This window comes from Microtus pennsylvanicus, chromosome 11, assembly GCF_037038515.1.
Source record: "Microtus pennsylvanicus isolate mMicPen1 chromosome 11, mMicPen1.hap1, whole genome shotgun sequence".
Taxonomy (NCBI): Eukaryota; Metazoa; Chordata; class Mammalia; order Rodentia; family Cricetidae; genus Microtus; species Microtus pennsylvanicus.
Window position 1 is genome coordinate 103509364 of NC_134589.1, and position 26453 is coordinate 103535816.

The 26453-nt window shown below is 44.9% G+C and overlaps 1 protein-coding gene and 1 pseudogene across 1 annotated transcript in view; one reads left to right on the forward strand and one right to left on the reverse strand.

The window, feature by feature from the left end:
• Abcc1 (ATP binding cassette subfamily C member 1 (ABCC1 blood group)) overlaps positions 1-26453 on the forward strand; it is a 151980-nt gene that overhangs the window by 56967 nt on the left and 68560 nt on the right. The window contains exons 2-10 of the mRNA XM_075942117.1: positions 15-191; positions 1509-1634; positions 1856-1993; positions 3297-3422; positions 15976-16037; positions 18441-18572; positions 23523-23756; positions 24274-24451; positions 26125-26286. Coding sequence (XP_075798232.1) covers positions 15-191; positions 1509-1634; positions 1856-1993; positions 3297-3422; positions 15976-16037; positions 18441-18572; positions 23523-23756; positions 24274-24451; positions 26125-26286 — 1335 coding nt within the window. The remainder of the gene's footprint in view (positions 1-14; positions 192-1508; positions 1635-1855; positions 1994-3296; positions 3423-15975; positions 16038-18440; positions 18573-23522; positions 23757-24273; positions 24452-26124; positions 26287-26453) is intronic.
• On the reverse strand, positions 16643-17935 carry LOC142831738 (heterogeneous nuclear ribonucleoprotein A3 pseudogene; annotated as a pseudogene).

The window sequence follows — 26453 nt, forward strand, 5'->3', positions numbered from 1 at the left end:
GCTTGTGTCCCCAGGATTGGAATGTCACATGGCACACCAGCAGCCCTGACTTTACCAAGTGCTTTCAGAACACCGTCCTCACATGGGTGCCTTGTTTCTACCTCTGGTCCTGTTTCCCCCTCTATTTCTTCTATCTCTCCCGACATGACCGGGGCTACATTCAGATGACGCACCTCAACAAAGCAAAAACTGTAAGTCACTTGGTGTTGCTGTGGGGTGGGGCACATGGGTAGATGTGTGTAGTCCAGCTTTGAGTGAAGAAGGCAGAAGAATGTGATAGATCAAGACTGGAAATTTGGAGCTAAATATAGGTTCAAAACGGGACTTTTGAGTGAACATTTAACCTTCATGGTCTCTGGTTCCCTGTGTGTGCACTGGCACTAATAGAAGCTTTCTAAACAGTTTCCTTGTATTTGTTTATTTTTATTTTGAGTGTGATTTCAGGTCTGAAGGGATGCCTCACTGGATCCCCAGAACCCATGTGAAAGTTGAGATGCAGACAGGAATCCCTTGGTCAAGCTGGTAGTCAGACTAGCTGAAAAGGGATCTCCGGGTTTAAACAAGAGACTCTGCCTTAGGAATAAAGTGAAAGGCAATCAAAAGACTCCTGGTAGGAACCTCTGCCTTAGTGTGCAATCAAAAGACCCCTGGCAGGAACCTCTGCCTTAGTGTGCACCTGCACACGTGTCTGTCCCCATACACATGCACACACATGATGCTCACGTGTAGGAAAAAGCAGAAAAAGTTTTCATTTTGAAATAATTTCAGACTCCAGGAAATTCCCAGGACAATGCAAAGCCTGCAGCAGCCTTTCTGCTGTGCTTCACATTGCGCAGGCTTTCCAGTGTCGTCATTCTTTCCTCCACAGTCTTTTTCTCCGTGTGCACACATTCCTACGAAGTTTTTCTTGGTCATTTGTGAAGAGATGACATATACCATGTCCTTGAGCTCCTTAGTTCATTTGAGCTCGCCCGCCCTCCCTCCCTCCCTCTCTTCCTCCCTCTCTCTTCTTTTTGAGGCAGGGTTCTACTCTGTAACTCAGGCTGGCCTGTAACTTGAGATCTCCCTGCCTTTGCCCCTGCTCTTCCCATGCTAGGATTTTAGATTACGATACCTGTCTTATCCATCACCCCTCAGTATTTCTTTCCTCAAAGTGGGCTGCTCTTTTATTAAAGTGTCATCAGTGACAGGCAGGGATGGAACCATCTCCAGCCCCTGAAGGGCTCTCTAGCAGCTGTCAGATGTCAGATTCCATTGCAAGGTCCTTAGGGGTGTGAGAATCACTAAGACAGCTGGGCATGGTGGAGCACTTCAGAAATGGAGGCAGGAAGATCAGGAGTTCAAGACCAGCCTGGGCTACATAGTGAGACCCTGACAGAGTAAGAAACTAGATGCTTTAACTGCAGACCTTGGAGGCTGCCTGGGGTCCTGGGAGTGAACTTTTTTTGTGGATAGTAAGGAGATCCCAGAATTGTTGTAACCTTCCATGATGTTTCCTTTTCTTCCAGGCTTTAGGGTTCTTGCTGTGGATCGTCTGCTGGGCAGACCTCTTCTATTCTTTCTGGGAAAGAAGTCAGGGAGTGTTCCTAGCCCCAGTGTTACTTGTCAGCCCTACACTGCTAGGCATAACCATGGTGAGTTGTTGGCTGGTGGGGCTGGAAGTGAGAAATGAGAGGATTTGGATTGTGATGTGGCTGAGTGGTAGAGTATTTGCCTAGCTTGAGCAAGGGTATGGGTTCTATCAACAAAAGAGAAGCTTCTTAACGGGCCCCTGATCATGGATGGTTTCCCACGTGCCACTGTGGGGCCCTGACATCTTGCTTTTTCTAAACTACTATGTACCTCTCTCTTGCAGCTGCTTGCCACCTTTTTAATCCAGCTTGAGCGAAGGAAGGGAGTCCAGTCCTCGGGGATTATGCTTATCTTCTGGCTTGTAGCCTTACTGTGTGCCATTGCCATCTTCAGATCTAGGATAATCTCTGCCTTAAACAAGGTAAATGATAACCTGTGGGAGAGATGCTTATTTCATCTCTTATGGTCATTTGTTGCTATGGGAACCACAGGATGGACACCACATGCGCCCTGCTTCTTTTCCAGGAATAAAATTCTCACCAGTCAGGTACAGACCTTGTTCTAGAGCCTTCTTTCCTCTGTGCAGGCAAATGATGTGTTGCTCTAGGTCTCTGCAGTGCTTCTGTAGGCTGGCTGGGCTGGAACTGAGCTGAGCTGGGAGCTGTATTTGCCCATTGGCTATTCCTCAAGGGCCCCAGACATGTTCCCATGTTACCTTGGCCCTACCAGCTGCAACTCTGGCAAGAAGTTGTTGGGTCTGGCTGCTGTGTGCCACTTCTCAAAACTTTTGAAGAGTGTGTACTTCTTGGCTGTCTGCTGTTTCTAGTTATCTGTGAACTAGAGAGTGGCACGGGCACAGAAGAGGACGGAGCAGGTGTGGAACACTGTGGATAGAGCACAGCCTCCGTGTTAGTGACATCAGCTGCCATCAGCTGACTTTATGTTTTCCTAAGTGCTTTTTCAGGGATGACACGTTTCTCCTCTAATGAGATGTCTCTACCTCAGCACTAACTGACAAGTGGACAGAGACTTCGTTGTGGGGCACTGGCCTGTGCTTTATGTGTGTCTAGGGGCCTGGCCTCCATACCCTGGGTGCTAAAGGTTAATGAAAAACAAAATGTCCCCAGAAACTGTGATTTGTTGCTTAGGAGGCAAAACTACCCTTGGTTGAGGGCCACTGGTGTGCTCAGCAGTAGAGAAGCCAGGGCTCAGAAAGGTTAAGTGAATCGATAAGATCTCATAGTCCAAAGGAACAGGCCCACACCTCCTCATTCCCCATTGTGGGATCCATCAGGGCACAGTGTGACTGAGCCACCTTTCTTTTCTCAAGGGAAGGGAAATGTGGGGATGCCTGTGGCAGGGGAGGTGGGTATCTGCAGCCTGCTCTTTGGCCTTATCTGAATCCTTTTTACTGTTGTTGTAATCAAATCATATAGTCAGTACCTTTATTGAGCTTGTGGTTCTGAAGGCTGGGAGGTCTGAGGTCTTGGGAGTACATCTGGAGAAAGCCTTCTCTGGTGGATTCCCTGTAAGGCCCTGTGGCAGCTCAGGACATCGTGAAGATGCTAACTTGTGACTCTTCCACCTATTACAAGTACTCATAGCATCATGGACTGCCATCACTGAGCACCGTTTCCTGTGACTGTAAGGATTTGGTGAGGCATCTGTACCCTGTTTCCAGGGAAGATATGGTGATCGTATCCCCTGCTTTCTCTCCTGCTCAGGATGCCCAGGTGGACGTGTTTCGAGACACCACGTTCTATGTGTACTTCACTCTTGTGCTTGTCCAGCTTGTGCTATCCTGCTTCTCAGACAGCTCACCCCTGTTCTCTGAAACTGTCCATGACCTGGTAAGTGTGACTCAGACATGTATGTACAGGTGGGAGAGAAATAGTCTGTGCCAGTTAAGACTGACTGGCTCCGATTCTGAACTCAACTATTTTTCTAGAAAAATAGGAAGTCTTGACTGATGAAGGCCATGGTCTCACAGGGCAGTAGTTGGTAGCGGCTGGGGCTGTGGATCCCCATTGGCTTAGATCTTGTGTCTCTGCTATGGTACCCACCAGGCCCTCTGCTGCCTCTGTCAGTTCCAAGGACACTGAATGACGCTTCCACTCTGTCCACTTCTAAAACCAGGAAGGAAGTTGAAGTACGAGTGTGCTCTGAGAGCTGCTGAACTCCTGGCGTGATGTCATCACTTGGTTCCTTTAAAAATGTTGTCTGCAATCTGAGATTGACCATAGCTGTTTTAAGTGTGCAATTCAGTATCTTTAGCTTTTGATTTCATTCATACCACAGGTACTGTGGCTGGCTGGCAGTGATTTCAACAGGGGCTGTGCTCCATACACAAAATCCTGGACCCCTCCTGGGGCTGAACCTGCTATACTTTGACAGCATCCCTGGGTTGTTTAGATGTATGCACATTAAATCTGAAGTGGCACTGGTTCAAAGTTCTCAGACTTGAATGGGAGATTTTTTTTCTTTGTTTGTTTGTTTGCCTTTTGCTATTTTGGAACGCAAGTGTTTCAACACGGAGTCATATCCCCAGCTCCAATGGACTAAAAAAATTGGGGCTCAGAGAAGTTGTGCTGTTACACCTAATTTATACTTAATTTATGTGGAAGAGAATCTCTTTTTGGAGTTGACTTGACCCTGGTCCTGTGTCCTCTTGTGCCTTTAACGGACATTTGCAAAGCCTCTGGTGCACGATAGAAACATAGCAGTATGCATAATAGTTATGATTAAAGTTCTGGGTGCCTGGAGCTGGCAGACCAAATGGACACAAGGTTAACAGGAAAAAATATTGGTTATATATACACAGGGGTTAGGACTCACAGACAGAGAGTGAAAACCCCTGAGAGCCTGAAAACTTACATGCCATCTTAACAAATTTATTTTAACATATTTGTGGAGAAACGGCAGGACAGAGGAGTTGTAGAAGTGACAGATATGAGGGGTTGATGTGTGAGTTTGTAATGAGGTGAGGATTGCTTTAGTTGCAGGTTGTGTGGCCTGTCTTGGTGCCATCATTAATACTGTTCTTTTCCCTGTGTGCAAGTAAAGAGGGGGAAGGTGTGTGTCCTGCTTTTATTTTATTTTATTTTGGTTTTTCGAGACAGGGTTTCTCTGTAGCTTTGGTGCCCGTCCCGGAACTAGCTCTTATAGACCAGGCTGGCCTTGAACTCTCAGAGATCCGCCTGCCTCTGCCTCCCAAGTGCTGGGACTAAAGGCGTGCATCACCACCACCCGGCCGTGTCCTACTTTTAAAAGACAGCTTGAGGAATGTAAAAGGAGCCGTGGGCTGCGTTCCTGGTGCCCAGCCGCCCGCATGGCTAGCTTAGCCCTGGAATAACAATACACAAACTGTATTCATTTAAACACTGCCTGGCCCATTAGTTCCAGCCTCTTATCGGTTAATTCTCACATCTTGATTAACCCATTTCTAATAATGTGTGTAGCACCACGAGGTGGTGGCTTACCAGGAAAGATTCAGCATGTCTGACCTGGTGGCTGGCTCCATGGCATCTGACCTCACTTCCCTTCTGTTCCCAGCATTCTGTTCTGTCTACTCCACCCACCTATGTTCTGACCTATCAGGCCAAGCAGTTTCTTTATTAATTAACCAATGAAAGCAACAGATAGACAGATGACCTTCCCACATCAGAGGAAGAGCAGAGAGCTTCTGTACTTGCTGCTGTTTAGTTTGCCTTCAGCTCTACTCTGTATGCCGACGTGGCATATCCAGGGCTGGCCTATGCCAAGGTCAGAATCTTGATGCCATGTCTTGTGTACTTATGGTGTATGTAGATATTTACATAGCAGTTACTTTGCATTTAATACTAGGAATAATGAAGAAATTATTTAATGTAATATGGTAGTGGTAGGGAGCTTTCTTTTTGATACCTAAGGGGATGCAGATAAAGTAATACTGGATTTTGTCTCATGAAATTACAGCAACTCACGATGTTTTGGGGTCCTGGGATGACTGGGCTTAGACATAGTCTGATGGTGCCTGGACCTTCAGTTAACTCTGACTTCTTCAATGTGCTGTCTGAGGGTGGAGGCTGGCCCTTACTGGAATGACACCTGCATGTGACCTGAACTTCCTCACTGCATGGAGCTGGTCTCTGTGAATTCCACATGGAATCCAGTTCGCTTAACATCTAGTCCCTGGTCCCATAGTGTTGCATTGCCATGTTTAGTTGAGGCTGTCATACAGACCTGTCCAGGTGCAAGAGGAAGTGACAGAGATCCTACCTCTGGATGGAGGAGTGGTTATATCTCTTGTTACATGGTCTCCTATGACGCCATGTCCAGGTTTTTATTTTTATTTTTAAGTTTATTTTTGTGTACATGTGTGTGACTACTTCTCTGTATATACACCACAGGTGTGTGGGTGCCCTCAAGTGACAGGCAGTTGTGAGCTACTTAATGTGGGTGCACTGAGCTTGGGTCCTCTCAAGAGCAGCAAATGCTGAACCCTTTCCACCCTTGAATTTCCAGAGTTTTTTTTGTGTGTTTGTGTGTGTGTGTGTGTGTGTGTGTACGTGTGCACATGCGTGTGTGTATCCTGAGCAAAAACTGGAAGACACAGGACAGTAGTAGTGAAAAGTGTGTCTTATTGGAAGTGAAAAGGTGAGTGTAAGTGCAGAGCTGCTCAAGCAAGCATGTGTCTCTGGGGAACCATTTCTAGGTCGGGGCCTTTTTATTATAAAAGGGAAGGGAGGGGTCTCTGAAGGGGTGAACCATTCTTTGGCTGTTGTCAATGATTGGTTCTGGGTTTGGGTGGAGATTTGTACACTCCTTGGGTGGTTCAGGACAGTCAAGGGGTGATTTTTCTGTTACTGGTTCTGAAGTTAACCTTCTTTAGACTCAGTTATGAATATCTGATCCTCTCTTCTTGTCTTAGCTACAAGAAGTGTATATAGGAAGTCAGATGCCATCTTTTCTACCTGAGCCTTCCCTTCCTTCCCCCTGCCCCTTCCTTTGTTCTCTCTCTCTCTCTCTCTCTCTCTCTCTCTCTCTCTCTCTCTCTCTCTCTCTCTTCTTTTAAAAACATTTTGGTTTATTTTTAGTTTGTATGGGGCACCTGTGTCACAGAATGTTCACAGAAAACAGAGGACATTTTTCTAGAAGTTGGCTCTTTCCTCCCACCATGTGGGTTTTTGGGGATCCAATTCAGGTTGTCAGACTTGGCAATATCTTTACCTACTTAGTCATATTGCTGTGTAGCTATCTAGTGATATAGTCTGGATAGCTTTGAACTCATCACCCTTCTGCCTCAGTTTACCTCATGCTGAAATTACAGGTGTGCTTCATTGTGCCTCACTTGGTAAGTTTCGTTTTGTTTCTGAGATGGGGCGCCTCAGTATGTCTCTCAGGCTGCCCTTGAACTTGAGATCCTCCTGTATTTGCTTCCTGAGCACTGGGATTATAGGTGTGTGCCACCACACTGGGTTTAATGTGTTTCAGTAAATGAGAAACTTCATCCCTTGACAAGATACAATAAATATGTCACTAGGACCTTACAAAATTTCCTTCTTTAATGACTAGCCTTCTACTCTACCCCAGAGATCAGATCCTGGACTGTTCCTCAGTATATTTCAAACTCCGTCTTTCTTGCCTGCCTTCTTTTTGTTTTAGGGTCTTTAGGATTTGAGCAGTATTCCTGCCCTCCACACCACCTGAACTGAGCTAAAGTTGAACCAGCTTTAACCCCTGATAGGAGATGGAAGAGTGTGTGCCTGTGTGTGAGAGAGAGAGAATGGACAGTCAGGACGCCAGGGAGAGGAGAGCCAGGGTCTGCATAGCCTGAGGAATGATCCCCTGTCAAAGGACTGAGGATAGGCCACTTTAGGTGAGGAAGGTTTGTGCATATGTTCACTTGTGTGTATATGTGCAGCAGGGGTTCCTAAGAGAAATAACATGCACAAAAGTTCATATGTGTGATAGAACTTATTTATGTTTCAGTGATAATACAGACTCATGCTTTGCTCAGTTAGAAGGTCTGGTCCCAGGAGTTAAGTGACAAGCCTAGGGGAGAGGAGGATACTGGGAATTGATTATGGTGTATGGGCAATCAAGGAGAAAATTATATTATATCATGGATTTTCTTTACTTTGAGAAAGGGTCTAGGTTGGTCTCAAACTCTTTTTGTATTTCTGACCCTCCTGTGTCTCCACTTCCTATGTGCTAGGATAATAGGCATGCATCACCATGCCCGGTTTATGAGGTGCTTGGTATATGCCAGGCTTTTGCCAACTAGCCACAGCCACAGCTCAATAATGTGGAAGTTTAACTTCATTGTGGGTGGGAGTCTATGAAAGCTTTTGAATTGATAGTGTCACCTTTAATTTGGATGTGTTTTTTTTTTTTTTTTGGGATCCCCTCTTGGGCTGAAAGGAGAATGCATGAGGCATAGGGAGGTTGGTGGTAATATTCAGAAAGATGTCACAGATGGCCAAACAGCCAAATTGAAGATGGTTTGGTACCAGGACCAGAAAATAGAAAGTTCATGGGGAGAGGGCTTGGGAAACAGGTCTAGGTATGTGTTCTGCCCTAGCAGAGAGGGATTCTGAGCAGCTGTTGCCTGGCAGGCAGCAAACTGTTAGTGTTGCTATGACGCCTGGAAATACCTCATTATTGGATCCTGGAATTGTTTTAACAACAAACTAAATGGACTGCATGTTCATCCTCCTGGTTAAAAACACAGATAAAATGCAGAGGACCAGAGTGCAGAAGTTCAGGGGACCTTCTGCAGAGTTCTCACAGCAGGGAACAAATCTCTCCCTAGAGCTTGTTAGAGTATAGACTGCTGTCCCCACCCTTCCTGATAGCATAGGGCAGAATGGCTAGAACTTTTATTTCTAAGGAATTGATGCTTCCTGGCTGCTGTACACACACACACACACACACACACACACACACACACACACACACACACACGCTTCCTGGCTGCTGTACACACACACACACACACACACACACACACACACACACACGCTTCCTGGCTGCTGTACACACACACACACACACACACACACACACACACACACACACACACACACACACACCCCTTCTCCTTAGTCCTTAGTCTGAACACCCCGGGAAGAAAACTGAATTAGAACATAACTTCAGATTTCTTTGCTATCAAAGAAGTCCTCTCAAGTTATATGGAGGCTTCCAGAAACCAGCTCCCGAGTTTGATACACTTTCCTCTGTGCCCTTGCAGGGAGCCCAGGGGCTGTAACTTCAGATACTCTGAGTATTCCTGATTGGATCCAGAGGAGGGAGGAGGCCTGGGAGTAGATGAAGCTCCTGGGAGGTTATAGAGAGAAACAGAAATGTCCTGCCAATCACCTGAAATTATGTTTGCTGGTGGATCTTTTCCTAGTGTCTAGAGACTTGGTTTGAGTAGCTGGGATGAGACTTCATCTTCACAGACTTGAGGGTTTTATTGAGCTGGACCTGGGTTTTATCAGCCCCAAGAGCCCTCTCTTCTCTTTATTGAAGCCAAGGCTGAAGGAAGACTGATACTGTTGATGCAAAAACTCAGCTCTCATCTCAGCAGCAGTAAGAGATAGTTTATTTTGTAGCCAAGTATGAATGACCATGACCCAGGAATATGATTGCTTCAAATACCATGGTTTCTGAACCATCTGTAATGGGGTCTGGTTCCCTCTTCTGGTCTGAAGGCATACACACAGACAGAATATTGTATACATAATAAATAAATAAATATTTAAAAAACCAGAGTCATAAATAAAGGTACTTTTCAAATCATCAGTGGGCCCCATCTGATGACATTCCTTTTTTGTTTGTTTTTCAAGACAGGTTCTGGAACTCACTCTGTACACCAGGCCAGTCTCAAACTCAGAGATCCACCTGCCTTTGCCTCTGGAGTGCTGGGATTAAAGGTGTGCACCATTACCACCTGGCTTTGATATTTTTAAGCTTTAGGGTTAGTGGAAACTGCTGGTTTGCTGGTGCACTCTAAAAGGTTTTATGTGATGGTCAGACAGTGATAGGCAAAGAAGGCTACTAAGGGTTCTAAAGATAGCTCAAAACAATTTGCATCAAGAGCTGTACCGTTCTGGCTTTCCACAATCATCAAGGGCTAGAGAGGCATTAACAGGTGGGAACTTCAATGATAGACAGTCTTTGGAGACCTGGACGTACACCTTCCTAATCACCTTGTCTTAAGGCATGAGGTTTGAGGAACAGTATGATTAGCTCTCTTTTATCTGTCAGTCTGTCGGTCTTCCTGCCTGTTTATTTATTTTTAGCACAAAGGTCTTGCCATGAACTACTATGTGATTTCTTTCCATTCTGTTCTTTTAGTGCCAAACAACCAGGCTCAAGCCATAGTTCACCACTTCTGATGGAGAAAACATCTGTCCCAGTGCTTGGGATAGCATAGTTCATTTTTTAGTCTGTCCTGTCCTGGGCCCTGTTCTCAAGTAGCTATCTTGTTTGATCTCTTTAGTCACCTCCAGGGAAGCTGCCTGACATCCCACAGCTCATGAATGAAGCCACAACTCAGCCGTCTTTCCTAAGCACTGGGACCCAGACCCCCACTGCTTCACATACAATTCTTTGTTGTCATTCTTGCAGATTTTTATTATTGTGCCCTGGGAGACACACATGCCATGGGGAGTGTGTGGAGTTCACAGGAATGGGTTGGGGATTGAAGGAAGCTCACCAGACTTTTAGGGCAAGAGTCTGTTCCTGCTCATGTCATGCCGTTGCCTCTTCTTATTCTTTCCCCTTGCCCCCACCTTCTGTCTTCTTTTCCTCTTCTCCCTTCTTTCTCTTTAAAAACATTTTTAGATTTATTTATTTTATTTTGTGTGTATGAGCGTTTTGCTTGCATGAATGTATGCGCACTGTGTGTATACCTGGTACCTGTGGGGGTTAGAAGAGGTCAGATCCTGGGACTGAGATTGGAGATGCTGTGAGCCACCGTGAGGTGCTGGGAACTGAACCTGCTCCTCTGGAAGAACAACAAATGCTCTTACCCAACTCTAAAGCCTTTGCTTTTTTCTGTTTCATGAGGTCTGGAGTCCAAATAATTATGTGCTAAGGATGACTCTGAACCCTTAATCCCCCAGCCTTTACCTCCTTAGTATTGGGATGACAGGCCATGCCTAGCTTATTACTTTCTTACTAGTTTTTTCACTGTCTGTGGCTCTTCCCCTCCATCTCCCGGGGGGTGGGGGAGGAAGCTTCATGGGGTCAGGGAACTTGCCATCTGCCTTCCAGCCCTACTCCATTGCTAATGTTCGTCTTGGCATAGAAGCAAGTCCTTCCTCTTTAAATATTTACCTCTGAGATAAAGGAATCATTTCCTACTGTTGGCTGGGCTTTCCACTCCCCAGAAAACACCTTAGTCTTTTGCCCTGGATTGGCTGTGGGCTTGCAGGAAGAGCAAGTGACTGATTGTCTCACCCCCCCCCCCCCCTAGCTTTACCCTCGCCAGCAGCTATCCACTCTTCTGGACACAGTGAATTCTTTTCCTTGAAGCCAACAAAGAAGGTATCTGTGCTTCCTCCAGGAGTGGTGTTCCTGCCTTGCCTAGGGAAATTCATTTTACATACAGCCCTGTGGGCCTCATGGGTTCTTCCGGCATTGGAGGTTCAGCCAACCACAAAGGACTCCGACTTTCTAGGCGTGAGCACTGAGACAGATGTGCCACTGAAGTTATTCACCTAGAACCCTATGGGACTGTGATCTGAGCCCAGACTCCCAGCATCTGCCTCAGCTTGTTAGGGGCCCCACCTACCACTCTTGATTAGGTTTGGGTAGGGTGAGGACTGGACACCTGCTCTGGGCAGATGCTTCTTGGGTGAGTCTGGTGAGCAGCGAATCAGGGAACCCAACATATCTCAAGGTCTGTCTTTGTTTGGAAGGTGGCATCTTTACATTTATGTAAACTTGGTTGTGTACAGTGGATTTTATCCCCCAAACATCTGGTCAAACACTTTCATATGTATTGCCTAGGGGGATGGATTTTCTTTCTTTTTGTTGAGACAGGATCTCCTGTCTCTGCTGCTCTGGAACTTACTTTGCAGCTGCTGAGGACAAACTTGAATTTCTGACCCCCTGCCTCTTGCTTTCAGAGTCCTGGGATTACAGGCATAGACCACCGTGCAGGGCTTCCTGCATGCTAGGCATGCACTCCTCACTCTTGGTTTTATATGTGTGTGTGTGTGTGTGTGTGTGTGTGTGTGTGTGTGTGTGTATATATATTTAAAACCTAATTTAAAACAAAAAGACTTGATGTGTAGCCTAGACTGGCCTTGGGCTCACAGCAGTTTTCTTGGCCAATATCACTCATGGCAGTTCTCTTAATATCATCAAACATTACAGCAAGCCATTGTGGTTACAAAATGACCTGTCATGTCATTAGATTGGTTTATTCCTTCGTTTATTAGCTGCAATTTTTCTCTTCTCCTTCACTGCCCTGATGGGGAGTTTGCTTAGGTAAGGGAAAGGAAATTCTTGTTTTTTTCCAATTATTCTGTGTAACACAGTGGTTTGGGTCACTAAGCATCTTTTCAGCATATGAACCTGTGTATGGCACATAGTTTTGTGTGTTTTGGAACACAGTTTTTCTTTTTAGTTTTCAGAGACCGGGTTTCTCTGTGTAGCCTTGGCTGTCCTGGAATTCACTCTGTGGGTCAGGTTGGCCTCAAACTCAGAGATCCGCCTGCCTCTGCGTCCTGGGTGCCGGAATTAAAGGTGTGTCCCATCACCGCCTGGCAAAGGAACACCATTTTTCTAACTCACTCTTCTGGCCAGCCAGGGCCACCTCTGGCCCCTTCAGAAATCTGAGCACTTTCATTCATCTCTGGACTCGTGGCTATGGAGTAGAACTGCTTCTGGCCTTACGGTGTATGTTTCCTTGCCCAGTGATTTTGCCAAGAATAATTTGGAAGTTTCAAATTGAAACAAATTTTGATACCCTGATTTTACCCCAAATTGGCTTCTTCTGGAATTGTGGGAGTGGAACCAGAATTGGCAGGCTGGATGGGAAACTCATGGTTGGAGTGGGCTGTCTGAAAGCCTTCTCTCTATAAAACACTGAGGCTGTGAGCAACATTCTTGGTTGAAGAGAACCCTTGCCAAGTCCCTTCATAGAGGCCATTTGGGATTGAGATCTCGATATGTACATGTTAGATTCTGGGCTCCTTGAGCTCTGTGCTGCTGTCCCCCACCTGATGCTGAGCTGGCTTTCTGCCTCTGAAGAAGAGATTCTCTTTAGGACTCCTGTGTGAGTTGCACATAAGAATTCAGCACTCCTAACGTGATCTCCATCATAGACTGCTCCCACCTCTCTTGACAGATGCTGAACCCAGGGCTCTCCACAGTGTAGACAAGTGTTTTGCCACTGAACTGTGCTTAGCCTTCTGCTGTAGGCTTCTTAAGTCCCTTCTGGGTCCCTGAAAATGCTGTGTTTCTCCACTCTTGGGTCTCTGCACATACTGCTTTCTGTCAAGAATGCCTTGTTTTTCCTCTTGACATAATTGCCTTTTATTCCCTTTTCAAATACTGGCCTTCCTCAGAGGGGCCTTCTCTGAGCCTCATGTCCCAGCTCTTGCTGTGTTATGTGAGCTCAGTGGTCATATCCACCTACATTTAGGCACTGGTTGCAGTTACGTTTTACCTTTTTGGTGTTTGTGTGATCATTTGATGATTGTTTGTCTGTCTCTGGAGCCTAACTAATAGTTAGGACTCACACGTCCTTCCATTTTTTAGATATAGGAGCTCAGACAAGCTATTTTGCCTTGTTCTCATTTAACTGCAAAATGGGGATGACACTTAACCCTACTTTGGATTATAGTCTTGGATGAGTGTGTGGACAGCTTGTAGAGACACCTCCAGGTGTACATGGGTTGTCTTTTCTCTCTCTCTCTATATCTATATATATATATTAATTGTTATTATTATTATTATTATTGATTTTCGAGACAGAGTAATTGTTTTTATTATTATTTAATTGTTTTCCACTCCCATTCCTTCTTCCCCTCCTCCCTTCTACTTTTCCCCCTGCCCTCCATGCTCCAAATTTACTCCAGAGATTTTGTCTTTTTCTCCTTTCTAAGTTGATCCATGTATGTCTCTCTTAGGGTCCTCTTTGTTGTCTTGGTTCTCTGTGGTTGTGGCCTGTAGGCTGGTTATTCTTTGCTTTAAGTCTGATATCCACTTATGTTTGTATTTCTGGGTCTGGGTTACTTCACTCAGTGTGTTTTTTCTAGTTCTGTCCATTTGCTTGCGAATTGCAAGATGTCATTATTTTTTATGACTGAGTAGTACTCCATTGTGTAAATGTACCATATTTTCTATATCCATTCTTCAGTTGCGGGGCATCTGGGTTGTTTCCAGGTTCTGGCTATGACAAACAGTGATGCTATGAACATGGTTGAGCACATGTCCTTGTGATATGATTGAGCTTCCTTTGGGTATATGCCCTAATGTGGTATTGCTGGGTCTTGAGGTAGATTAATTACTAATTTTCTTAGAAACCACCATACTGATTTCCAAAGTGGATATACAAATTTGCACTCCCACCAGTAATGAATGAGTGTTCCCCTTATTCTACATCTTTTCCAGCATGAGTGTTTTTGATCTTGGCCATTCCGACAGATGTGAAATGGAATCTTAGAGTTGTTTTGATCTGCATTTCTCTGATGGCTGAGGATGTTGAACATTTCCTTAAGTGTCTTTCATCCATTTGAGATTCATCTGTTGGGAGTTTTCTATTTAGATCTATACCCCATTTTTTAATTGGATTATTTTGTATTTTGGTGTCCAGTTTCTTGAGTTCTTTGTTTATTTTGGAGATCAGTCTTCTGTCCTATGTAGGGTTGGTGAAGGTCTTTTCCCATTCTGAAGGCTGCCATTTTGTCTTGTTGATTGTGTCCTTTGCTTTACAGAAGCTCTCTATTTCAGAAGGTCTTATTTATTAATTATTGCTCTCAATGATTATGCTATTGGAGTTGTATTTTTGAAGTGGTCTCTTGTGCTAATATGTTCAAGTGTACTTCCCACTTTCTCTTCTATGAGGTTCAGTGTCAGGTTTTATGTATGTTGAGGTCTTTGATCCATTTGGACTTGAGTTTTGTGCATGGTGATAGATATGGGTCTATTTTTATTCTTCTGCATGTCAACATTCGGTTATGCTAGCAATGTTTGTTGAAGATGCTTTCTTTTTTTCATTTTATAATTTTAGCTTCTTAGGCAAAAATCAGGTGTTCATAGGTGTGTGGGTTGATTTCTAGGTCTTCGATTCGATTCCATTGGTCCTCCTGTCTGTTTTTATGCCAATAAAAAGCTGTTTTCATAACTGTAGTTCTGTAGTAGAATTTGAAGTCAGGGATTGTGATGCTTCCATTTGTTCCTTTATTGTACAGGATGTTTATTTATATTTATGTATGTTTCTTGGCACATGGTAAGTGCTCAGGTAAGTATCAGGAAGTGGGTGAACAAGGTAATAAGACAGTGTTCAGAGAGTCTACAGGGCCATAAAACAGTGAAATCTGGACTGAGAGTATAGCTCAGAGAAGAACACTTGCCTACCAATGTCACACAAAAGTATACACCTCTTTGTAAAGAGTGCCTGGTGCTTAATAAAAAGTTGCTCAGTGAAAGAATGTGTAAAGTGGGAACAATGATAATAGCCCCACCTCACAAGTTGAGGTGGGAATGAAGGAAGGGATGGTCCATAGTACTTTATAGAGTGCCCAGCACATAGTAGGTGATCATAAAATACTTGTTGAATGGATGAAGTGGGGCCAGTGTTACAAAAGATCATGGAGGAGGGGGCCGCTTGTTTGTCCCAACTGCCCAGAACCACACAGAAACTGTATTAATTAAATCATTGCTTGGCCCATTAGCTCTAACTTCTTAATGGCTAACTCTTACACCTTAGTTTAACCCATTTCTATTAATCTGTGTATCACCACGAGGTCGTGGTTTACCAGCAAAGATTCAGTGTGGCAGATCCATGGCATCTCCTGACTCCACCCTTCTTTCTCCCAGCATTCAGTCCAGTTTTCCCTGCCTACCTAAGTTCTGCCCTATCAACAGGCCAAGGCAGTTTCTTTATTCATTAATGGTAATCACAGCACACAGAGGGGACTCCAACATCAGGTTGCTATGGAGATGTAGGTTGAGATAGGTTTGTATAATATTGTGTTGTGCTTACATAGTAGGTACTCAGGAAACATTTGTTGGGTAAAACTGGAAGGATGAACTCTACCTCAGGAGAGCAGCCCATGTGGGGTGCAGAAGTGTGAGGGCCATGGCTCTTCGAAGGAAGGATGGTCAGCGCCACCTAACTTTCCCAGGTCTGGAAAGTTAAGTTTGGATTTCTCTTATCCTCCTGTGCTTTCTGTCTCCTAGAATCCGTGCCCAGAATCCAGTGCCTCTTTCCTTTCCAGGATCACTTTCTGGTGGATTACAGGGTAAGGCTCCTCCTGATGGGGTAGGTAGTGGTACATGAGTGCAGTGGGTGAATAAATGCTTCTACACAGCCCAGCTCCCTGTTGTTCCCGCCCATACTGTCTGCAAGGTCACCAACTAGCCTCCAGTTTTATGAACTCCAGTGTGATAAGTACTTAGGCTATGAGGCTTGCCTTTGGGTTGAAGTGTTTTATAACTATTTAATGTGGTATCCAGCAGGCTTGGTTCCAGAAAAGCATGCAGATACTACACTTTCTGATTGATGCTCAGCCCTCCATATAAAGCAGAGTAATATGCATTTAACCACAGCTGCCTTGTATTCTGAATTATCTCTAGATGCTGGATGACCCTAATGCAGTCTAAATAACTGACATGCTCTTCTGCATAAGGAATTACATGAAACAAAGCTTTTCTTTCTTTTTTTTTTGAAAAGTTAAAAATTCCTTAATTTTTTTTATTCCTGGTACCACTACTACAATTTACAGGGCAATATACCTGATGTAATGAAAAGAAAAAGGAATACAAAGCTACAACAGATAAAAGACCTCAGGAATGTACATCTAATTGACACTACATTGCATTCATCAATAGCTGCACTTTTTGCACACTGTGCCTCTGACAGTCCTGAACAAGAAGGGCCTCCTGTTTAAGCTGCGGTAACTTTTCTGACTATGGATCATCGCTCCTTCTGTGGCAGATTTTTACAGTTCCTCTAATACATTTAGGACGACTGTCTCAAAGTAACCTGCAGCTTTCCTGACAACTCCTCGCTCTCTCTCCTGCTAAGAACTGTAGCCCTTTTCTGCTGGTTTTTAAAAACCTTCTGCTACCATATCCACCACTTCCACCACCTGATCCATAGCCACCACCATAGGGACTGCCTGAGCTTCTTCCACCAAAACTGCCCCCTTTCATGGGTCCATAATTTGATTGCTCTTGTCCACTATAATTTTCAAAGTCATTATAGTTCCCACCACCATAGTTACCTCCACCAAAATTTCCTCCTTCATTGTAACCGTCATATCCTCCTCCTCCTCCTCCACCATATCCACCACCTTGGTTTCCATAGCCTGGTCCACCACCACCATAGCCTCCTCTACTGCTGTGACCAGGACCACCACCATAGTTGCCACCATCACCACCTCCATAACTACCTCTGCTGCCACCACCTCCACCACCATAGCCTCCTCTTCCACCAAAGTTTCCACCATGATCAAAATTACTTCCACCACCTCCAAAGTTCCCTCCACGACCCATAAAATTGCCAGATCCACCTCCACGGCCTCCCTGTGATCCAGCAGACTGCATCTCTTGTTTAGAAAGGCCTTTTTCACTTCACAATTATGCCCATTAATAGTGTGGTATTTCTGAACAACAATTTATCAACTGTGTCATGGTCATCAAAAGTCACAAAAGCAAATCCTCTCTTTTTCCCACTCTGCCTGGCTTCCATAACTTCTATGGTTTCAATCTTGCCATACCTTTCAAAGTAGTCTCTCAGGTTATACTCTTCTGTATCCTCTTTCCTACCACCAACAAAGATTTTCTTCACTGTTAAATGGGCACCAGGCTTTACAGAATCCTCTCTAGAAACGGCTCTCTTTGGTTCCACCACACGCCCATCAACTTTGTGTGGCCGAGCACACATTGCAGCATCCACCTCTTCAACACAAGAGGAGGTCACAAAACCAAAGCCCCTGGAACGTTTTGTTTGGGGATCTCTCATTACCACACAGTCTGTAAGTGTGCCCCATTTCTCAAAATGTTCTCTTAAGCTATCATCTGTGGTTTCAAAGCTCAGACCACCAATAAACAGTTTCCTCAACTGTTCTGGTTCCTTTGGATCATGGCCCTCCATTTTGAGACCGGACTCACCTCTTCCAACTCAAGTTCAATATGTGACCGAAACAAAGCTTTTCAAACCCATAGATACAGAGTGGTGACTGCTGTTGTTGTTATTGTCCCCTAGCTTACAGTAAAGTCACATATGCACATCACAGGAAATACATAAAAAATACATGATCAATGACAAGAAAACACGTAGAATTGCCCGATATTTTCATAGGAAGCAGGAAAAGCAGGTTCAAAATCATCTTTGGTTATATAAAGAACTTGGGGTCAGTCTGGACTACATGAGGCCTTGTTTGCAAATAAAATAATTAGAAATAAAATTTTCAGTGCAGAACAATAATTAGAAACACCCAGGTACTTCTTTGTAAACACACTGTTATATAGGCCCATTTCCCTAAAAGACCTAGTAGACTTAGCCATAATTAGTTAATACGCCTTCATATCCGCTCATCCTCAGCTTTCCCAGTCATGGCTGGACAGTGATAGCAGGTGTGTGAGGGGAGCCCCACGGTACTCTCATTGCTCATGTGTCTCCCTTTGTGCCTTGCTCCCAGGATGATGGTGCAGGGCTACCGCCAGCCCCTGGAGAGCAGTGACCTCTGGTCACTGAATAAGGAGGACACGTCAGAAGAAGTCGTCCCTGTGCTGATAAATAACTGGAAGAAGGAATGTGCTAAGTCAAGGAAGTGAGTGTCACGTCTCTGTGTTCTCTCAGGCAAGGCAGATGAGGCCTAGGCTGACCTGTTACCTTCCTTTAGCCACCTTGGCCTGAATCTCTTAAGTTTCTTGGTTCTGGGGAAACTCCATCTCCTCCCTAGACTGCAGTTTCTCCTTCATCAGATGGGGTGGAGTGGGAGTGTTTAACATCAAAGGGAGCTCTCAGCAACTCCCTCCTGTGTTGTTTGTAAGTTACATCTTGTTTTTGTTTTTGGTTTTTCAAGACAGGGTTTCTCTGTGGTTTTGGAGCCTGTCCTGGAACTGGCTCCTGTAGACCAGCTGGTCTCGAACTCACAGAGATCCGCCTGCCTCTGCCTCCCAAGTGCTGGGATTAAAGGCGTGCGCCACTATCGGCCGGCTGTAAGTTACATCTTGACATCACTGATTGGTCAGCTTCCCAGAAGGAGAGCCGAGGCCATCTGCCAGGCTGGAACTTGGTTCTGCTGCTGTGTATGTTCTGCCCTCCTTACTCGGTGTCTGAAAATCTTTCTTGAATGTTGTTGCTGGATTGAATTTTTATATTCTATTTCTATATTTATTCCTGTGTACCTTTATTCCTGTGTGGGTGTGCCTTTGCCATAGCATGCAGGCCAGAGGTTCTCACCTTCTCCCATGTGGGGGATTGAACTCAGGTTGTCAGACTGGACAGCGGTGCCACTGAGCCTCCATTTTCTTCTCCGGGTTTTCTGAGCAGCTTATGAGATAAATGTCATCTGGTGGACCATGCCTCAGTGCTGGATCAACCCTGGGCAACTTTTCTAGACAAGTTGTGTTTACTCACTTGGGGCAGCTTTGGCCTGGACCCTTCTGTTTTGCTGGAGAGGGTGTGGCAGGAACTGGCTCACTAGGCTTGAAAGCTGCCACCCAAAGACTGACTCCATGAAGACTATGACCTTCAGGGATGCTCATTGTTCTTTTTCCCAGAGATGTGAGCACATTACACACCTGTGGATAGGGAGAGGTAGGGGACAAATCTTGTTGGGTCAGAACTTGGCAGGGCCACTTATCCAGAGAAAAGGTGTAAGCTGAGATGGATTCTGGGCTGCAGGGAGTTCTGCTTGTCCAGGGAAGTGGTGAGAGAAGCGTGGGTTGGGAAGTCTGCCTTGGTTTCTTGGCCCTAAGTGGCTCCTTTGGAAATCTGGCCTGCCCTGCCTCCTGCTCCTGTCTTTGTTTCTGGCCCAGTGCTTCCCTGGTTTGTGATAATACTTTGTGTTCTCCTCAGCCTGTGCTCCCCTTATATGTGAGGCTGTTTTGGATCATGTTTCCTGTTGGCATGACTATCAAGTGATTCAGTGGCTGTGGAAAAGAGCTTGGGTGATGTTTTGTTTTGGTTTTGAATTAAATGGAGTCACTTACCTGTTGTCATTCTATCCCTAGGCAGATGCCCAACAGAACTGGAAACTTAGGTTCTCATAAGGCTTGTATAGACTTGTAGATGCCTTGTTTGTGATAGCCCAAAATAGAATCAAACCCAAACACCCATTAGAATGTAAGTAGAAGTTAGAATCACTGCTCAAAGCTGAGGGAGAAAGCGCAAAGCTCTTATGCTAAGTGGAAAGTGGACAGGTCCTCATCCCTCCAGTATTCTATGCCTAAATGGACGGTGTGCCAAGGCCAGTGTATCTAATTAGGAAAATCAGTCTGGAGAGATGACGCAGTGAAAGTACCTGATGCTCTTCCAAAGGATTCTATTTGATTCCCAACACCCATGCTGGACAACTCATAGGGCTTCAGGTTTATTCAGGACATCTTGAGGAGATGGAAGAACTGTCAGTCTCCAAGCTCCGTCTTTGGGAACTCATGGCTCAAAGAGCTCTCATAGAGAGGGATTGAGTTCCATATCTAGGCTTGATGACCATCCTTGTCATTTAAAAGGGAGTATTTACCTTCCTCTCAATTGGAACATTCCCTGGATTACCACTTATCTAGTCTTCTGAGTCAGTTTCTACTTCTTTAGGTGAACACATTATTTTCTGGGAAGTGAGATATTTTTTTAAATTTTAGAACAGATGAACAAGTCTTTAGCCTTGCCCTTTGATCTTATTTAAAGACCACTGCTGTTCCATGTTCTGACAAATGAAAAACATTCTTTTAGGAGGTTTGGGGACCAAACCTTTCTCCTGTAATAGTTGACTGTAATACCTCATGTCTCAGCTGTCATAAGGTTTTTGTTGTTGCTGCTGGTTTAGGAGTCACAGCACCAGGCAAAGGGGAACAGAGTATCTTTTCCAGAGAGAAATTTGTAAAGAATGACTTATCTGAAAATAGGTAGTATAAAACAAAATGAAGTAGCTATTAATTACTCTAACAGGTGATGGTTTAAAAGACTGAGATATGCTCTTCCCATACCTATAGTTTTAGATACCTGTGATCAAACATGATCTGAAAATATTACATCTAAAATTCCATTCTTAAGGTTTAAATTATGCACTATTCTTGTTCCGTCATATTCTGTCACCCCAGGTATGAATTGTCCTCTTGTCTATTGTGTCCACACTGTACACACTACCCACCTGCCAGTATTAGGTTGGTGGTGCTTTTGGGAGAGTGACCTTAGGTAGCAGCCTAAAGCTGCATCACAGAGCCTGCCATTTGCCTTACTTCATCTGTCATCTCTTAGTATCATAAGAAGGATGAGGACAGAATAAAAGATGCTTTGAGAGTAACAAAACATGACGATATCGTGTCATTTTTATTATAAATGTCTCTTTTTTTAATTTTTGGTTGACTTGTAGGTTAAACTTTTATCAGAGATATTTGTAAGAAAACATAGGTTATAGTATCCATGGATAAGAGGGGACACTTTGTGTTTAAATGTGTAAGAACACAGTCTGTATAGACTTGTGTCTGCAGATGGAGGGAAGAGTCTAGACTTAGGTGACTTCAGACTGGCATTTCACATGTGTGGATCCTGCTGGGGTATTTGTCTTCTTCATTCCTGACTGGCCTATGTAGGACAGGGCAGAACTACAGAACCACACAGGAGGATGGTCACTGTGGTAGTCATTGTGACCACCTGAGGACTTAGATTTATGAAACAAGGCTGCTTGGAAGCTTGTGTAGCTGTGGTGGTTTGTTTTGTGGTGCTGGAGGTGGTGTCTTCTTATTTTGTTTTACTTTTGAGATAAAATTTTGACATATAACCATACCTAGGCAGAACTTCAAGAGTCTCCTACCTCCATCTGCCAAGTTCTGGGACTGTGTGTGTAAACCATGCACAACAGGATTTGTAGTTCTTAGCTTCTGAGTGTAGAAGTTGGATCCATTCTAAGTACATTTCTGTGGGGCTGGAGAGATGGCTCATACTGCTCTTATATAGGACCAAGATTTGGTTCCCAAGATTCAGATACACCTGTAACTCTGGTTCCTAGGGATCCAACACCCATTTCTAGCTTCCACAGATACTGCACTCACATGATGTGCATAAACTCATGTAGGCAAATGCACATGCACATAAATGAAAAACTCTTTCATTTCTATACAGTGTAAGGTCATAGTTTAGCTTATTCTCTGCATGTGGCTGTCTAGTTTCCTACCACTTTTGTTTGTTGGTTCCTTTTGCCTTGTTTTTAGAGAGGTACTTACTGTGTGGCCTACGTTGTCTTTCTATTCTTGATAGACCTCCTGCCTCACTTCCCAAGTGCTAAGATTGCAGGCATGACCCATCTTGCCTGGCCCATCACCAGTTTTTGAAAAGACTCTTTTATTGCCAATGAATGGGCTTGACAAAAATCACTTGTTTCTGGATTTCTTTCTTCTTCTTCTTGGTTTTTCTAGATAGGGTTTCTCTGTGTAGCCTTGGCTGTCCTGGAACTTACTCTGTAGACTAGGCTGGTTTTGAACTCACAGAGATCTGTCTGCTTCTGCCTCCTGAGTGCTGGGATTAAAAGTCTGCTTCTGAATCTTTAATTTTTTGGACCTTTAGTTCAACTACACCGGTCCTCTGTAACTTCCTTGTGCCTGTCTTGACATCACAGTTTGAATTGAGTAGTATGAGGCTCAGCTTTATTCTTAAGGATGATTTTTTTTTAAAACTCATCTGGGTCTCTTGAGTTCCCATTACAGGTTTAGAACTGATCCATTGTAGGAAAAGAGGGCTGCTTGTTTGTCCTGGCTGCCCAGAACCGAAATAATCACACAGAAACTATGTTAATTAAAACACTGCTTGGTCCATTAGCTCTAACTTCTTATTGGCTAACTCTTACATCTTAGTTTAACCCATTTCTATTAATCAGTGTATCGCCATGTGGCAGTGGCTTACTGGCAAAGTGTTGGCCCATGTCTTACTCTGGCAGCAGATTCATGGCGTCTCTCTGACTCTGCTTTCTTCCTCCCAGAATTCAGTTTCATCCACCTCCCTAAGTTCTGCCCTATCAACAGGCCAAGGCAGTTTCTTTATTCATTTATGGTGTTCACAGCACACAGAGGGGCTCCCACATCAGTCTATTGCTGTGGGGAAGCCAGTTGAACTTATGAGAGGACTTGTGTGTCATATGAGCTTAGGGCTGCCATGCCACCAAGCTTTTCAGTTATATCCACTTATTCAGTTTGCACACCCACCTCATGAGATAGACAGAACTTTTAATTTATTTGGATAGAGCCTCACTCACTTTATTGCTCTTTTTTTTTTTTTTTGCCTCAAACTTGTGATCTTCTGTCTCAGCTTCCCCAGCACTGGGGCTACGGTCATGCACTGCCATACCTGGCTTACTATGAGCCTTGTTTTGCAAAAGAGGAAGTGAGCTTTAGTGTGCCTGCAGCTGCAGCCAGGCAGGACTCGGGGCTCCTGAGTCCAGGGTCACACCTCTTGCATTAAGATGCCTCTCTATGGTGACTGTCTTGGGTTCTGCTTTTTACTCTTGACTGTGGGTTGCCTCTCTGGTGGACCCAATAATTGTTTTACCTTCTTTGTGTTACAGGCAGCCTGTGCAGATTATGTATGCATCATCCAAAGATCCCAGCAAGCCCAAGGGAAGTTCCCAGTTGGATGTGAATGAGGAGGTCGAGGCGCTGATTGTCAAGTCCCCCCAGCAGGACAAGGAGCCCTCTCTGTTCAAGGTGTTATATAAGACCTTTGGGCCCTACTTCCTCATGAGCTTCCTGTTCAAGGCCCTTCATGATCTGATGATGTTTGCTGGCCCCGAGATCTTGAAGTAAGAACTTTTACCTGACTGCTTGGTTCCTCTTAAGTACCTGGGTGGTCCTGCCGTGTGCAGGAGCAGACTTGCGGCCCACTCCCTTCACCTTCCCCAGTTTCATTTAGCTGCCATCTGACTTGTAGCCACCTGCAAGCCACAGAAGCCTCCTGAATCCAAAGTTGGGAGAATGTGGGGTTGTCTAGAACAAGGATGTGCAGGCAGATTTCATGAGCCTCTGCAAACTGGAAACCAAGAAGACAGCAAGGGGGCCTCTGTCATCTTTCTCTCCATCACCTTGGTCCCAGTGTGCTCTGTTTGACCACCTTTGGGTGACTTGCCGGTGGGGAGATAGATCTATCAGTGTGGTGATCCTAAGGCAGAGGTCCCCGTTGTAAGAGGCTGGCACCTGGCAGTCATATCACCCTTGTGACGTAAAGTGTTGTCTGACTTCCTGTGGCTCAGGTGGAAATCACTGTGGTCACTTGGAAGTAATTCCCTTTGATGTATGTATCACACTCTCCTCTCCCAACAGATTGATTATCAACTTTGTGAATGACAGGGAGGCCCCCGACTGGCAGGGCTACTTCTACACAGCTCTGCTGTTCGTCAGCTCCTGTCTGCAGACATTGGTTCTGCACCAGTACTTTCACATCTGCTTCATCAGCGGCATGCGCATCAAGACAGCTGTGGTGGGCGCTGTCTACCGCAAGGTAGGCCAGGCACCCACACCTAATCCTGTGACCTCAGAATCAGGATGGCTGAGCTGGGACTCAGCAAAGAAATGATGGGGACCATGGGGCCAAGGGTAGCCACCGCCAAACTTTGTCCATTAACAAAGTGGTTCTCAGTGGCTGATGTGTGGGATGTCAGTGAACCCACATGCTGCCTTTGGGTAGCTGGGTTTCTTAGATGGTTTGGCTATCTCTGATGAAGTCATGGGTGGAGATCTAAGTTCAGGGGCTGAGGAGGCTCACTAGGTAAAGTGAAAGCCTGACGATTTGGGTTTGGATTTCCAGAACCATGTAAAGAACATGACAGAACACGTCTGTATAGCCAGCAGTGAGATAGGAGGTGGGGACAGGAGAATCCCTAGTAGTACATGTCTGTATTTACCCTGCAACGAGATAGGAGGTGGGGACAGGAGAACCCCTGAGCAAGATAGCTTGGGCACAGTAATGTCTCAAACAATCTGGAAGTCTAGGACAACATTTGACCTCCACATGTGCACCATGACTGCTTAAGCCTGTATACACATACTTAAATATCGTGCAGTTTTTTTAATTTTAATTTTTTTTAAAGAAAAGCAATGAATGTTAAATCTTTAGTTCATTCCTGGGTTTGCCGTCACTCTCATCCTGGATTTGGACCAAAGAGGTAGTGTGATTCTTGGACAGCAGAGAACAAGCTTTAAATATTTTTATTTTGCCATGCTGGAGGTGCACATGATTGGCAGGGACTATCCCAGAGCCATAGCCCCAACTCCACTTTTTTTTTTTTGGTTGTTGTTTGGTTTTTCCCCATAATTTAAATTTTTATTGAAAATAGATTTTCTCCATATAATATGTTCTGATCAAAGTTTCCCCTCCTCCAGTTTCTGCTAGATCCTCTCCATTTACCCAGATCACACCCTTTCTTTCTTTCTCTCATTAGAAAACAGGTAACTTCAAGAGACTTAGTGATCTTCCAGCCACTCGTGCCTTGGCCCCTGGGGCAGCAGCGCCACCTGGCTCACAGGCTGGCAAGAGTGGCGGCTTTCCTAGTGTTCCTACCCCTGTTACCCTGGCCTGTTAGCTTGAGTCCTGGTGCATAGGCTGCAGCCCAGACCCGTGGGACCTTGAAGTCCAGTTTGCTGTGTTGAGTGGCACAGGTGTATTTTTTAAGTCTCCCCACATGATTGTGTACAACCATGCTTGAGAACAAGTGTCCTGGATAGATATATCCTCTAGAGCAGCTTGCCCCTAACACATCAAGACACTTTAGGTACCACAACAATTTTCTGGGTAGAGGCCAGAGACTGCCTTGCAGTCAGTATGCAGACTGGCCTAACAAAGCATTGTCTAGTTCCCAATCTCAGAGTGCTAAGGCCGAGAACCTTGTGTTGGGATTTGGGGCCAGCAGCATGGTCATGACCTTTGAACTTCTTAGAAATCCCGATTCCTAGCCTACCGCAGACCTGCTGATCAAGAAAGCACAGGGTTCCACCCTCAGGTGACATGCCTGCCTACTGAGATGTGCAAGGCCTTGGTTTAGAAAGTACTCAGGATGGGGAGCAGAGAGATCAGCAGTTACCACTGTCCAGTGTCTTGTCCAGGGCCTGGGGACAGTATACAACTCTTTGTCTTTACCTGGAAGTTCAATTATTCCCCTCTTCTGTATCCCACAGGCCCTTGTGATCACCAATTCAGCTAGAAAGTCTTCTACGGTTGGGGAGATTGTCAACCTCATGTCCGTGGATGCCCAGCGCTTCATGGATTTGGCCACATACATTAACATGGTCTGGTCAGCCCCTCTGCAAGTCATCCTAGCCCTCTGGCTCCTATGGCTGGTATGTGTTTGCTCTTGGTTTCTTTGTGCAGGGAGGGCTGGCCTTGTCTAGGCACTGACAGAGAAGGTATGGATGGGAAAGAACATTTCTTGTTGTCACATACATTTTATTTTCTGTCCATTGGCCAGTTCCTGGTTATTTTATTCTTTCCTTGAGTCATCCAGGTT